The sequence below is a fragment of the Morone saxatilis genome, unplaced genomic scaffold, assembly GCF_004916995.1.
Source record: "Morone saxatilis isolate NCDOM2014 unplaced genomic scaffold, NCSU_SB_2.0 Contig15, whole genome shotgun sequence".
In the NCBI taxonomy this organism is placed as follows: Eukaryota; Metazoa; Chordata; class Actinopteri; family Moronidae; genus Morone; species Morone saxatilis.
The window spans coordinates 19,272,259-19,287,240 of NW_023339707.1; the positions used below are offsets into that span (position 1 = coordinate 19,272,259).

Consider the following 14,982-nt stretch of genomic DNA (forward strand, 5'->3'; position numbering starts at 1 on the left):
GTGTATGTATATGTATGTGTATGTATATATATCTATATATATATATATATATATATAGATATATATATATATAGAGAGAGGAATATTCAGACTGACATCTTCGTGGCTTGGCCCAGTATCGCCCTTAGCTTTGACAATGTTGTTGAAATCCCTTTGTCATCTTAAAGTAACTTAAAATTACCATTTGGTACATAATATGAAGTGTACAATCATTTTATTTTTATTTTTTAAATTTACACAAGTGAGGACAAAATGACTCCCCAGAAAATTCATTAGATATCAGCGCAGGCATCGACTCAATTTGTTTTTAGAGGGTTGAATATACGGGTTAAGGGGCTGGGATTATCATTGTACCAATCTGACTGCAGTGGTGGTAATGAATTTAAAAGAAGTCCCTAAATTTTGGGAAATACTTTCTTGCAGAGTCATTCCTTAAGTCACTGCACCAAGCCAAGAAATGGTGCAACACAACTCCCTGTAAAACTGCAACATGTTGTACTGATTTTATGTTAGCTGAGCTGTAAAGCTGCTGCTCGGTGGATTTTGTTATCTTTAGGCAGAGCCTGGCTAGCTGTTTTCAGTTTCCAGTCTTTATGCTAAGCTAACTGTCGCGTGGCTGTAGCTTCACATTTACTGTAAAGACATCAGTGGTATAGATTTTTCTCATCTAAACTCTTGGCAAGAAAGAGAATAAGCGCATTTCCCAAAATATTAAACTACTCCTTTTACTAGATCGTAACATGAAGCGAAGTGTTAGATATTTACTTAACTTATTTTACCCTGTTTTGGTCGCTGTTTTGAAATGGCAAAGAATATCTTATACACACCAAATACTCAATTACATTTTTTTGACAGACTTAATATTTTACAGTATTTCTCTGAAAATGGGGAAACTTCCTCTGCCCGTAGTCACTGTTTAAATATTTGGGGGTCTTTGGAAGAGCTGTCTTCATTAGGACAGAACAAACTCTGAGTGGGGTGTTTTTTGGAGGGTTACTGGGTGTCTTTGGATTTGAGATGGGTGGGACAAAGGGCAAAAAGTGATTATTTTTTATTTTTTTGGGGGGGGGTCCTGCGTTTAAAAACAAAAGTAGGATTAAAGAATTCAACCCTTGTCTAATTTATTTTCATTATTTACAAGATTGAAATAAAAACACAAAACTGGTAGTCCACAGACCGGCATTGTGAGATTATGAACTTACTGTGTGTAAGAACTAAATTATTTTTAGATGTGGAGCTTCCTTTTTTGTTTTAGACTATTAGTGTGTAGAGTACATCAGAAAGACAATATGAGATTGAAGAATTAAAGTGACCTTTTTAAAAGAAGCAGCAAACATCATGTCCCTCAAAGACATTTCTCTCTATCTCTCTCTCAGAGATATGTTCCACTAGACATCACATTCTCATTTCTGTGGTTCTCACAATTACTTTGTTATTCATCTCCCAAATGTCCACTATGTTCCTGGAATGATAAACCACCTTTTTTGTATCTGCTTTTAAGTTGGCTTAAACAAACAAAAAAAAGAGCAACAAAAATTATCTGAAGGTTGGAAAACGTCAGTACAGTCTAGACAGATGGAACAAAACATAGATTAACTGTTTTAACAGTAGAACCCCTGGAAAGCGCTCTAAGAGCTCAAATATAGTAAGGCTTTAAATGACGTCGAACGCAGCTGCGACATGAATTTAACAACCGCTCCTCCTCGAGGACAGCACACAGACACTGAAGATGGAACCAGGGTTACACAACACTTACACAACACTTACAGTCATACTTAATGGTAGGAGTTGGAGCTGGACCACTCATTTAAGCAAATACAATAACAAGCTCTATCAAGCTCAAACCGTACACACAAAACGTCACTCCTACCGTCTTGTTTTTTTTGGTGGTTTCATTGCACAACACAATAGAAACCAAATCCACTCACATACTCTACACCCCCACTAAATGCTTGAGCTCAGGATTGCAGACCTGTGCTGAATGGAAACGGAGAGAAAACCTGAAACAAGTGATTTTCAGTGTTTCTCAGGTCTGCATAGTGTTTATTGTCAAAGCCTATGGAAAATAAGAGAGTAAACGTACTAGTATGTTGTGTGTTAAGTCCTGCGAGAGTTGCGGGATGTGGCCTGTAAGGTGGAGGGGAGTGGAGGGGGATGAGGGGGATGTCGGGGATGTCGGGGGGGTTCACGATCCGGTGCTTGAGCAGCTGAGTGACTTTACTTGTAAGGTCTCAGGAAAGCGGAGACTTTGCTGCTTATGAGACGTATGAAGGAGCGAGGAAGCATCTCGTTGGACTCCCGAGTGGTGTACTTAAAGTAGTTATTTGGGTGAGCCAGCACATCAAAAAGAGTCTTAATCAGTTTTTTATCCTGTAGAGGAAAAAGAAATGGGTGTGAACTCCACACGTAATCACATATTTCCATCCTTAATAACAGTTTGAATTACATTTGAAGCTCTTACACAATGCTGGAAAACAATAACTCACTCATCAGACGACATTAACAAATCTTTTCAATATCAATGTACTGTTACCGTCTGACTCATGCAAGTACCGTTTGTTAATTAAGCTTATTGCTTAACCAATCACCATACCCAGGTTGTCTTAACAATAAATAAAGGGAAATTTAAACACGGTAAGAAGAAATCTAGCTGCTAACCTTGAGGATTTCTTGATGGTTTTCTGAGGCATAGAGTCTTCCATCTCGCACTATGTCCTCTACGAGCTGTTCATAGTCCTCTGGATTTAGAAAAACACGAAACAAGTCACCTCATGAGATGCTGAAAACGCATATCCAAAAAGAGTTTGTGAAATAATATTAACACACTCCCTTTCACTTAGTTTATTATCTCCTATGGGATGTTTCAGTAAATTATGCACTGTAATATTAAAGCGTCCTCTAGTGGTACGTCTAGCAATGTAGATAGTTTAGGTTTTATTGAATTTTCTTTTGCAGTGCTCACAATAGAGAAATTTAGAAAAATGTAGGCAGCAACATCTATTTTCCAGATGTTTCAGGAAAGGTGGGATGCTTTTTCAATGTTTTGAGTAGAATTAGACAGATAACCAATATTAGCTTATTGCAGATATATCAAACAATAACAAGAGACTGCAAGACAGATTTAGAAACTGTCGCAATAACATTGTTTGTCCACCAGAGGACAGTGACAAGTTTACTTTACAGCTATACAATGTCCTACTGAGTGTATATGACTATTTGTCTGACCCCATCTGAGCCACTGCCTTCTGGTAAGACTCAAATTAGTAATTCTCAAGTTGACCAGAGGACACCAAGAAAGCTTTACCTTTGTTTAAATCTTTCCTCAAAACATTATTTTAGAACTGCATTTTCTTAAATTGTTTAATTTTGTAATTGTAAATCTTCAATTGTGCTTCTACTGCATTTAAATTTCTTAAATTGCTCTTTATATAAATTTTAATTATTTGTATTTTAAATTTACAAGCACTTTACACCTGGAGATTTTATGACTTGGTGAAGCAGTGCTACATAAATAAAGTCATGATTACATATCTTAGTCACAACTCTTTAATAAAATATATTTTAGGAAACCTCATAAGAAATGTTTAACAAATATTGATATCTGTGTCCAGTATCAGTAGGGCTATAGTTGACAAACACAAAAAAGGAAATCAGGGTGGAGCAGGAAATTTCAGAGATGGATATCTTAAAAGCTGGACAAATAAAACTGAAACTATCTGCATGGCTAAGTTACCACTAGTGAGAAACACAGAGTCACAGAGTTTCTCAGGACAGTTCATAGTTGCTGGAGTGATAAATGAGCTACATACCATCATAAGTAACGTAAGGGATCTGAAAGCCCCTGGCGCTGTTTGCCTCATTGGACTTAAAGTTAATCCAGAGACGTCTGGAGCGAGCTGTGAAGGCGATTGGCCGCTCGTACGTCTGACACGTCTCGTAGGTGGTGATGGATGTGGCTGACCCTTGCAGGGGCACAGAAAGGACAATGGTGACTAATCTGGTTTTCAGAACTGCTCCTTGTATGGTACAATTATTTAGAGTATAAACACTAAATTTCACTGAACCAACAACTGGAAATGAGACTCACAGTTCTTCCTCATAACCAGCACATCTCCACACTCATCCTCTGAGGGCAGGAAAATCTCTGGCACCACGATTAGGATCTTGCGCTTGCTGGGCGGGTTGATGTTCCAAATACACTCCACATTAGCAGGGTAATTACCGGGATAGTTAGGTGACTCAATATAACCCATGAATTCACCCATTTCACCACCACATTGCCTGTCTAGAAGTACACAAACAAAACAAATTAGCTTCCAGCTCATAGATAAGAAATCTGAAAACACAAAACAGTTATTTTCATACTCACTTTTGCACTGCGAGACACTTGTGGCACCATCAAAATCAGTGGTGGTGTTCCCAGGGCAGGAAATACAGTAGTTCTGTCTAAACTCTGTCTGATACGTCCCCACTGGGCAGCGGATACACCGGTGTACTGTGGTGTTGTAGTAATGACCTGGAGAACACTGAACTGCAGAGTAGAAATAAAAAGACACATTTAGTGGGGAAAGTTTTGGAGATTATTAAAGTACATTTTCTTTCATTGGCTGCATAAAAAGAGCACAGGCTGACCTTTAACTTCACAATCATGGAAGGAGCTGGAACCTTCCCGCTTGGTGCTCAGTCCTCCCCCACAGGGGAAGCACAAGGTCCGCCCCAAGTCTGGTTGGTAGGCGCCCTGAGGGCACGGCTGACAAGGTTTGAACCCGTCACTGGAGAAGTACCCCGTCGGACACTGGCCTGGATTTGATTTGTACAACATGGAGACACGGTTGATTAAGGACACTTCACAAGATCAGACCTACATAATTAAAATCATCCCTGGGACTTTAAACTACCTGCACAGGAGGAGATGTTTCGTGCACCAACGGGACCGTGACCGTCGCTGCCGGGGCAGAGGTCACAGGCCAGCTGCCCCTCCTTCTCTTGGAAAGTGCCGGGCGGACACTGGACACAGCGCTCCTGCTCACCGTGGTAGTAAGACCCTGGCAAACATCTGACTGAGAGAATATCCACAACGGCTCCAGTCAGAGATGACACACTTCACTTTAATCAGTTAAAACATAAACACAAAACTTGAACCAAGTTTTTATTTTCAGTTTATTGGCCGATATTCACCTTGTTTGCAAAAAAGATGGCATTCACCAATGTCAGTGACTGGTGTTTATATAATCTGTCGCATCAATTTAGCAATTTCTCCAGCATCCGATTTGGAAATCACCAATTCCAAATCGGATACTGAAGAAATAAACACCTCAGTTTTCCAGCACTGGCGCAACATTGCATGCAAATACCGTTGTGCTCCATGCAGCAGCACGGACAGTGAGCAGCTGTTCAGCTCTGCATCTCACATCTTGGACCAGAAAAGAAACAGACTGAGCTGTAACAAGGCAGAGATTATATCTGAAGATTTATTCGTTTTTCTGGAACAAAAGGGTGAATAAATAACGACCAAAAACTTTGGTATCAGCCAATTTGTTATTTTAAACATCGATATCTGCCTAGAATATCCCAATCGGTGCATCCCCAGTTACAAGCACAAGTGACCCAGTAAACTATACACTTAGTAGCCACTTCATTAGGTACACCTGTACAATCCAATTAATCAACCCTGCCATAATATCTACTTTTTCTTTACGTTCAGTCCATAATGTTCAGTTTTTGTTGATTGGAAATGTGTCAATTCATTCATAAGTAATAAAGGCCTATTAGATAAGAGGAGCATAATATTCGAAACACGTCTGAATATAAGTATAACATCAAACATATGACAACTCTATGACCGTGTCAACAACAACTAAACATCATAGGAATCTTAGATGGCAGAAGAGTTGTATTGGATTGAATTATTAGACTGTACAGGTGTACCCACACTCCTGGTCTAGCTCTCTGGTCTTACCACATCGGCCACTGTCCCTCTCCCAGCCCGGGCCACAGTTCTCCTGACTGGGAGCAGCCTGGGGAAGTTTTTGGGCCACCTCATACTCCAAACCAGCAACTCGGATCAGGAAGCGTTCCTGGTTTATGGACTTCTTCAGAGCCTTGATATACGTCTTCACCTGCTTCTCCATGCGCTGTCTGAGGCAGCTGAGATTGCAACTCCCTGGTTATCAGTAAATAAAACATACTGTGTTCCAGTCACAAGCACACAGAAGACCCTAACTAAAATAACATATTTTGAGATTTTTCTCAAAAGACTTTATTGTAAAAGTAAGCCGTTACTGTGCACTGCACATTAGCTTACATGCTTTGACTAATAAATAATCTGTTGCTTGTACAGTAAAATGATCAACACAGTCAGTGTATTGTTTAAGTTGACTGACCTGTAGTGTCTCCAGGTTTGACCTCAGCTTCTAGCTCCAAAGTGATGCGTGTTACCTCTTTGTTAGAGGGGTTGCGAGCACGCCGCCCTTTTGTTTTCTTAGAGGAGTCACATTTGAGGTTGACAAATGTCACCAGGCAGTTGCTGCAGGGCTGCCCGCCTCCTGTGGACAATACATCACGTTGTCTGTGAGGAAATACTGTATAACATATATCGGTCAACCCCAAAGCAGATTTATTAAAGTTTGGTATTTTTCATTAGTTTTTGTTTTCTGTTTAGTTCAGTTTTTATTGTTTAAAAATGTTTATTTTTAGTTTCATTTCAATTAGTTTTAGTTTTTTATTATAATATTGGGGGTATTTGTCAGGGGCAAGATTAAAGAATAGCTTTTACAATACAAACACACTGACTCACAGTCATGTAAACATGACTCAATACAAACTCAATAAACATATGCACTAATGCTTCCTCGTGGTTCTTGTGTTGAAGCACTAATTTGAACAAATTGACAAAGACAAAAACACATTTCTTGTATTTATTTTATTTTAGTTAGTTTTGTAAGTAAACAAATATTGTTTTGTCTAGTTTTAATTTTTATTTCTTTAGTTTTAGTCAACTATAATAACCTTGCCCCAAACACACATTCATATTAATTATAACGTTTAAGAGTTAAAGACTATCATTTCTTGAAAGGTATGACTCAAGGGGAGCAGACAAATCATTAGCAGTTATATTAGGCTTGCAACTAACGATTTTTGTTGATCTGCCAATATTTGTTTGGCTAGACTAATTGTTTTGTCTATACAATGTCAGAAAATTGTGAAAGATGTAAAAAGCCAGAACCACATTGTTTGTTTTGTCCAACAATCACTCTTAAACCCTCTTATATGACAAAGAACAACAGCCAAACATTTGAGCGCTGGCACAGGTGAATATTTGGCATTATTGCTGGAAAATGATTAAAACAGTTGCAGCTAAAAATCTGTCAAATTACTAAACAATTAATTAATTGTTTCAGTATATCCATTTATATTCCCCCAAATAACATCATGTAGATACAGCATCACACACACACAGATCAAGACTGACCTGGTCCAAGTGTCCGTCCTCTGTCCTCCGTCCTGCCGGTCAGTTTTGGGTGCAGGTGACATTTGGCGTTTTTGATCTTGAAAGAAGCTGTCTGCTTCACTGGAGGGGCCAAAGTCTCTACAGACAAACACAGCACAGTGGGTAGGAGAACACTGCAACATCACACTGCAGCCACAGCAAACAAGAACTGGATTGTTGAAAAGTGCTTGATTATGGGAATCTGGAGGGCAGCGAACCTATGCAGCTCTGACTGCTGCTGGAGTTGAGCCTTGCAGGGGACTTCCCTCTCAGGATGGGGATACCACAGCTGACTGAGTAGCTGCTTTCAGACTCTGTGAAAAGGTCACACACACAGAAAATGTTTAAAATGTCAAATTAAAAAAAGGTTTCTGTTTGGTGTTTTGTGATTGCCCTGACTGTGGGTGACATACCTGCCAGATAGTGAGCCTTGGAGGCACAGGTAAGAGAGCAGCTCTCTTTCTTGCCAGTCTTGCTACAGGTCAGAGTGGCCTTTGGTGCCACCAGTCCAGGAGGACATTTCACCAGCTCTGAGGGACAATAAAACCCACACGGAATCACACACTGTTGACAAAGATAGCTAAAAGAGTGAGAGAAATCACCCAGGCAGGCACTGTCTATGAGTTAACTGGGTGTGTGTACGTGAATTAACCACAGGGGGGCAGTGCGGCTACATACCAATACAGTCTTTCCTGTTCCAGTGCAGCTTGTACCCTGGTGGACAGGTACACTCGTAACTCCCCAGAGTGTTGATGCAGCCATATTTACAACCTCCACGATTTATACTGCATTCATCAATATCTGTGAATAAATATGTTAACATGTAGACATTTAGTGGACCCGCATACGTATCACTAAAATGACACACACTCTAATTGTACACACCTACCCTATTTAACTTTCTAAGATTCTGACGCAAAAAACAGGAAAAGGATTTTCATTGACGAGAAACAATGTGGTCAATCCGAAAAGATCTGGAGTCAATTTTGTTGAATGAAATCAAAGAGGAACTGGCGTTTTAAGAAACAGCACAGCTGTGAACGAGGAGTTCCTGAGGGGTCAATTCACTTTATCCTGTCAGAGAGTCCCATTCTAGGAAGATTAATGTGCTGGCGTGTAAACAGAAGTGATTCCTCGTTTTGATGTCGCCACATTCAATTTCATGGTCAAAACGTCTTTGCTCTTCCGCGTGGAAGACTTGTGGTGAGCAGTAAATTATAATCACCTTTTCAAACACATGCTGAGCTAAAACCACTAAAAGCATCCGGAATCCAGATGCAGGCTGGCTGCCATTGACGCCAGACAGAAAATTAGTTTAGTGAGTAGAGCTGGGGATGCGGCAGGCTGCGGACAAGCGGCGTAGACACCGGGAAAGAGACAGAGATAATGGCAGTGATTGATGATCTGGCCTGCTGATATGAAATGCTCTTCCTTGTCTCATTCAATTATTCACCCTGAATAAAAACAGTCTGCGTGCCTCTGCACTCCCTGAAGAAGATGATGACTTCATCAACAGCACTCTGCTGATGTGTATCCAGGGCTGCTTGAAAATGTTGTGAGATGTGCTGCTTATCCTCCGCATCAAAGCACTCAATTTAAAGGACAAAGAACTCTAATGAATATCTGATGGAAGCGGAGCTCATCTGCCAGCCACTGTTGTTTTGACTTCTTTGTTCCTCCCATACTTGAAATGTAACCAAATAGATGTATTCTGACCTTTCTCCAGAGTCTTTTTTTCTTTGCGTGCTCTTACAGAAGAGAGCAGAGGATGAGTCAAGACAGAAAAGGACAGAACAAAAAAGACAAATTGACATTTAGACTCAACAATTGCTTTGTGTAATGGAGAGGAATTTCGGGATGGGTTGGGGAGTTCATGGAAATGTTATGTTAAATTTTAATCACTTTTGTGTGCTTATTCATCAACATCAGCAACTCCCAGTCCAAACAACATTGTAATGACAAAATCTTCTGAAGCACAATCTGGACAGCTTTTTATTTCCAATAAACTTTGATATATCAACTTAAGCTCTGTGAGGTTTTGGGGGGATCTATGTATACATACATACATTTGTCAGTACCAGAAGAAAATATTTCTGTTGAAGTCAATGCTGGCTGGATCAAATGAGGAAAATTGAAAATACTTTAAGTATTTAGTCACAACTGCTCTGAGTCTATTTTCTTACCAGATAAGCAAAAAATGAGCGGATTGTTTTGCTAGCTGAGAGGGAGAATGGCTGGATATACTCTCACTTGGGAGGAATGTTGACAGGCCTCGGCACAATGCTTGACAGCGGGTCACTGACCTAATTGGGTTTGTTTAGGGTGAGTCTATTGTTAAACACTGAGCACAGTTTTCTGGATTGTTTGGCAGCTATATTTCGTTTGATAAACCACACAGGGAATAACATAACCTTGGTTATGGCCGGGAGTGAGAAAGTACAACAGGGAGCGCCGTAAATCTCTGGGGTTATCTAACAGTTCCGACAGCGCCGATGAAAAGCGAGGGGAAATCATTCATCACTGACTCTCTCAACAATGGTATAGAGACTCATTTACGCCTGACCATCTCCTCTCCTCTCAGCAGCTCAGTGTGGCCTGATCACAGTCCATCATGTGAGTAAAAGCCTTACAAATCCAATTCTGGTGCTTTTATTACCTGAACTGACAGCTAATATAGCTGCCTATGTGTGGAATGGATCCCATGAACCTCTTAGACCCATTCGTATTACAGTTTGTGTAATTCTAACCATACATAGAGTGAGAGTAAAATATAATAGAATCCTAGAATCCTATACTATTACAGCCATCTCACAGCCACAAGTTTTGAGTAAGCACTATATGAGCTTCAAAAATGTGGTATTTATTGCTGGGTCACTTGAATGGATTGCTTATTACTCAAAGATGTTCCCGTTATTTTGTCCACCTCGAGTATGTAGTACTTGCATAGTAAGAAACCATTCTGTAATGTCTTTTTTCAGGCATTTTTAACTATTGTATTGTGACAGCAGAGACAGAGACAGGAAACACAGGGAGAAAGAGGAGTATAATGTGCAGCAAAGGTCCTCAGTTGGGCATGTTGCAGTAAGATGGTGTGTATCAAAAGTTTTGTACTTTTTGAGGGTGTAACTAACTGCACTGTTTGTGCAGAACCCATGGTTGCACACATCTGCACATTACCACTCTCCGGTCTCAGTAACACTCCTCATTCTACATTCTGTTGCAACATTCCTGATCAGTAGACCTGTCAAACTACAGACAAAAAAACACAGAACAAATCACTGCCAAGCTATGTATTTCGAGTACATATGCTGTCTCTCTCTGTCTCTCCCAGAACTACTGTGAGGCCCTGAGGCGCTGGAGACAGCAGCAGATTTTAACTGGTGATACACACTCCATCAAAGGGACGCCGCAACACCCTGATGTGCTCTGGCGGGCCTCTTGCTGCCTGCCAGGCAGATCTAACGCGCCCCCACACACCACCTCCTGACACCAAAGGCTGTTTCTGCTATCTGTTCCACACCAGAGTACAGTAGGTACCTACTAATGTTTGATGGACATGGTCATACTTCACCTTGAAGGACCACAACTGCAGTTTTTCATGTTTTAGTCCATTAACTACAGCACAAATAGTCTACACTTTACATTACTGCCAAGTGTACCGTAAGTTCTTAGATTGATTTCCTGCCTTCCAGGCAGCAACCTGTTTCAGCTCATTTCAATCCATTTGAAAATAAACTTGCAAAGACTTAAAACTGGCTGGAGATGCAGTATGTAATCCATCAGAGTCACTTAGTTACATTTAGTTATTATAAGAACGCAGGTGCATGCAGGGACTTTTCCATGGTTTTTTTTGTTTTTTTTAGGATGCTGTGATTTACGAGTCAGCTGGTGAAAAGAAGAACAATAAAGAACCACTAAATGTTTACTTTGATAGATTACCTTTAAAGATGATTCAAGTGAAGTTGATTTCCATACATTATCTAACAAGGCTAAGAGTCTACAGACCGACGAGCAGCTCTGTGAGGCTGTAGACAGAGGTGCTTTAAGTTAAATGTTAACATCAACAAGCTAACATGGTGATGTTTAGCAGGTATAATGTTTATCATCTTCACCATATATTGATTTTTCCTCAGATTTTAATTATGTACAGCCTCACATTTTAGCCGACAGGTTAAAGAGCATCCACAAGATTGATCCCTGCCTGATATGATGACTGATGGACTGAACAGAAAGGTCACCTTGTGTGAAGGTCAATGGAGGGTTTTTTCCTCCATTGGACCGCTCCAGGGTTGTGTCCTCTCATCTCTTTTATACGCTAATGAGTGCCCGAGCCAACACATGAGACAACATATTATTACGTTTGCCAACGATTCTGTCATTGTGTCTCTTCTCAGTAGTGATGACCCTAATCCTGGCCCTACAGAGGCTGGTAAAATTCGTCCTTGTTGGACATGTGTCCAAAACTAAAGAGATGACATTAGATTTTAGGAATAATGCTATGATCATCTCTCCTGTGATGGTTAGTAATCAGGCTGTTGAGTTTGTGCAGCAGTACAAATATCTTGACACTGTAACGGACGACAAGCTGACCTTCGATTTTCACACTGTCACTAGGTTCAAAGTTTTAATGTTGATAATAAATTAAATGGTTTATTCCTGTTTTACTGAACCAGTCTTCTTTTTTTATCTGTTACGGGTTAATATCCCCTTAAAAACAGGAACGGAAGGACGAAGTGTGCAGCAAAATTGCAGGCATGACCTCAAATGACCTGCCACACCTGTACAAGTTGAGGTCTTTGAAGGCGGCCCAGTCTATCCTGACTGATCCTAGCCACCTCCTGTCTGAGGAGTTTAAGTTGCTTCCATCTGGCCACAGATACATTCTGTCAAGACGCAGGACCAACAGACTGTAACGCTCTTTTGTTCCTGCTACCATTGGCCTTTTAAACCATTTTATGTGATCTTTGTACTGTAATTATGGCTTATTATTTGTTTACTGTTGTCTGATAGCTATGTGGTTATGTAGTTACTGCTGCTGTACTACAAATTGCCCTTTGGGGGTAAAAAAGATATCCTTGACCTTAGCATGCTAACATTGGCTTATTAATACTAAACACAAAGTACAAGACAGATTGATATGAATATTTTTTGCAGGTATCTGGACATAAACCAAAGTATTAGACAAACTGACCTGATAATGCTTCTACAAGAAACATAAAGGGATTGCCAAAGTAATTATGAATCAGCAGTTATTGAAAGTATATACAATACTTTAATGTATCAGCTAAAACTATCTGGTATGGTCCTTTACTAAACACAGCATATTGTAGAGAGCTTTATGTGAGCTGTCAGTGGAAATTTAAATTAACATTAATAATTTACTTCTAGTGTAGTAATGTTTTTCCTGCCAAACCAGAGCAACTAATGGAGGGTTAGCAGAGAGGTGTAGGGTGCAGAGAAAGAGTGATTGACAGGAAATCAAGAGACGAGGCGTGGGGGGGAACAGACATTCTGGCTTACCTCCACAATGTGCCAAGCCGTAGAGGACGTAGCCTTTATGACAGAGGCACTGGAAACTGCCGGCAGAGTTGACACAAAAGTGGTCACAGGCGCGGTCAAAAGAGCACTCATCAATGTCTGTATGGAGAGAAGGACATGCTGTTAGAAACTTCTCAAACTGTTCAACAAATTTCACAAAAAGATCTTTCGATTTTTCAAACAGGATTCTTCCATCCCTCTGTCATGGCACTTTTTCCCGTTTTCATCTTCAGTGCTGTATTGTATTCATTGTTTGTCATGAATTACAGTGGGTCAAGTCACATGTCACAAAAAAAAAAGGGGGGAAAAAAAGCGTCCTTTGAAAGGAAGACGTCTTCTGTTTGTTACTTGGTATAGTGGTTGACCTCCTGGAGTCATGCAGTTTTCCATTTCGATGCACTGAAATGGAATTTTCAAAGTATTTTTGAAATACCAAGCGGCCACAGCAGGAGTCAAAAGAAAGTCTGCTCTTCACCTGATAATAGGAGCTGAAGTGCCCTTTTTTCCTCTCCACATACAACCTGCCAATCACCTTCACCTTTCTCCTCTTAACCATATCATAAATGATTTAGTATTTTTAGAAACCCCAACATCTGACTTTTCATTCTTTTGTTCTGAGATCATATAGATATTTGTTTCAAAACATTGTAAAAATGATCATTGTAGGATGAAGCTGGCTTTTATTCTTTGGCCCTTTAACGTTGTCAGCCTCTTCACACCTGAACATTCACATTGCTACAGCTACTTCCTGCCTGTCAGTAGCCTCTCTGTGGTAATCTTTTCGAGCTTTTCTGCTCTCTTACATGTGCATCCTGATAAGTCGCTTAAATGTCACAGGCTCAAAGACCATAAGGATTGATACTTGAAGCTAAAGGAGATGTATGATATTTGGTTTTATTACGATCAAGGTTTGCTTTAATGTCAGCAATAATCTGTGTCAAGCCCAGGCAGCGCATGCTGGGAGAAAATGGGGATGTGCTTTAACTTCATGCTGGATGTCTAATTGGCTAATTTAAGAAAGGTTTCCAGGATTTTCCCAGGAATATCATTCTTTCATATATCTGAGCCTCCTCTGGGTTATGAGGCAGCGCCAGCTACCATCAAACAGATGACGCAGGTATTTCACAGCAATTACAGGAGTTCAGTTAAATAATGGGTTACCTTGAAGAAACCAAGTAGACAGACTGATAAATGTCTGCACAAATCTGGCATAGTTGTACAGCATAAGCACAAAATCCTCACACTGGGCATAATCCTTCATGTAGCCTAAAATACAGCTGAACTCAGACAGTGAAGGCAGTCATTGAGGTTAATACTTGACGGGCATGTTGTGAGAACATCAAGTAGATGAAAATGTGTGTCGATTAAAAGCTTTTTACAGTAAGTTATCAGTTTACAAAAGGGCACACAAACTTTGGAGGAATTTCACAGGTAGATGTTCAAAGGTTTCAAATAAATATACTTTTACAAAAAAAAATAATAAAAAAAATAAACCAAATTAGGCGAACTTTTGTGATCTTTTAAAACATGATTCGCTGGTTTTATACAGAGAGGTCAAAAGTGAGCATAAATAAAGATGAAAAACATTTACAAAAACAAACTCATACAGTCCTCACTCTATGCCCCCTCTGCTGACCCCAGGAGGGTCATAACAGCAGTGGCAGATGAGAGCAACATGGGCTGGCACATGTGCATGAAGCATTGCAAAAGTGATAATTTTTAGCATATTAAGTATAAACTTAGCTGAGCACACTTTTTAGCGAAGAGTCGAAAACCCTCTGGGAATTAGGCGTGGTGACTGAGTTTACCCTCAAAAAATGTTGCAATAAGTGACGCCAGAAGACGATCTGCAACTTATCATTATATCGTTTTGTGTTGTGTCACGCTACAGAGTAGATGTGTGAAGACATCTGGGACTCCAGATACTTCAACCCTTATTTACCAGGCAGATAAGG

General features: G+C 40.1%; 1 protein-coding gene across 2 annotated transcripts in view; it reads right to left on the reverse strand.

Annotated features, from left to right (window-relative positions):
* Positions 1 to 212: 212 nt before the first annotated feature.
* The window catches only part of scube3 (signal peptide, CUB domain, EGF-like 3), a 72,414-nt gene continuing 57,644 nt past the window's right edge, over positions 213 to 14,982 (reverse strand). For both annotated transcript variants that reach the window (XM_035657117.1, XM_035657116.1), the window contains 14 exons: positions 13,010 to 13,126; positions 8,168 to 8,290; positions 7,903 to 8,019; positions 7,708 to 7,803; positions 7,472 to 7,588; positions 6,384 to 6,545; positions 5,960 to 6,163; positions 4,899 to 5,060; positions 4,633 to 4,800; positions 4,370 to 4,531; positions 4,088 to 4,285; positions 3,810 to 3,962; positions 2,659 to 2,738; positions 213 to 2,370 (listed from right to left, as the gene is read on the reverse strand). In XM_035657117.1, coding sequence (XP_035513010.1) covers positions 2,218 to 2,370; positions 2,659 to 2,738; positions 3,810 to 3,962; positions 4,088 to 4,285; positions 4,370 to 4,531; positions 4,633 to 4,800; positions 4,899 to 5,060; positions 5,960 to 6,163; positions 6,384 to 6,545; positions 7,472 to 7,588; positions 7,708 to 7,803; positions 7,903 to 8,019; positions 8,168 to 8,290; positions 13,010 to 13,126 — 2,012 coding nt within the window. In that variant the 3' untranslated portion in view covers positions 213 to 2,217. The remainder of the gene's footprint in view (positions 2,371 to 2,658; positions 2,739 to 3,809; positions 3,963 to 4,087; positions 4,286 to 4,369; positions 4,532 to 4,632; positions 4,801 to 4,898; positions 5,061 to 5,959; positions 6,164 to 6,383; positions 6,546 to 7,471; positions 7,589 to 7,707; positions 7,804 to 7,902; positions 8,020 to 8,167; positions 8,291 to 13,009; positions 13,127 to 14,982) is intronic.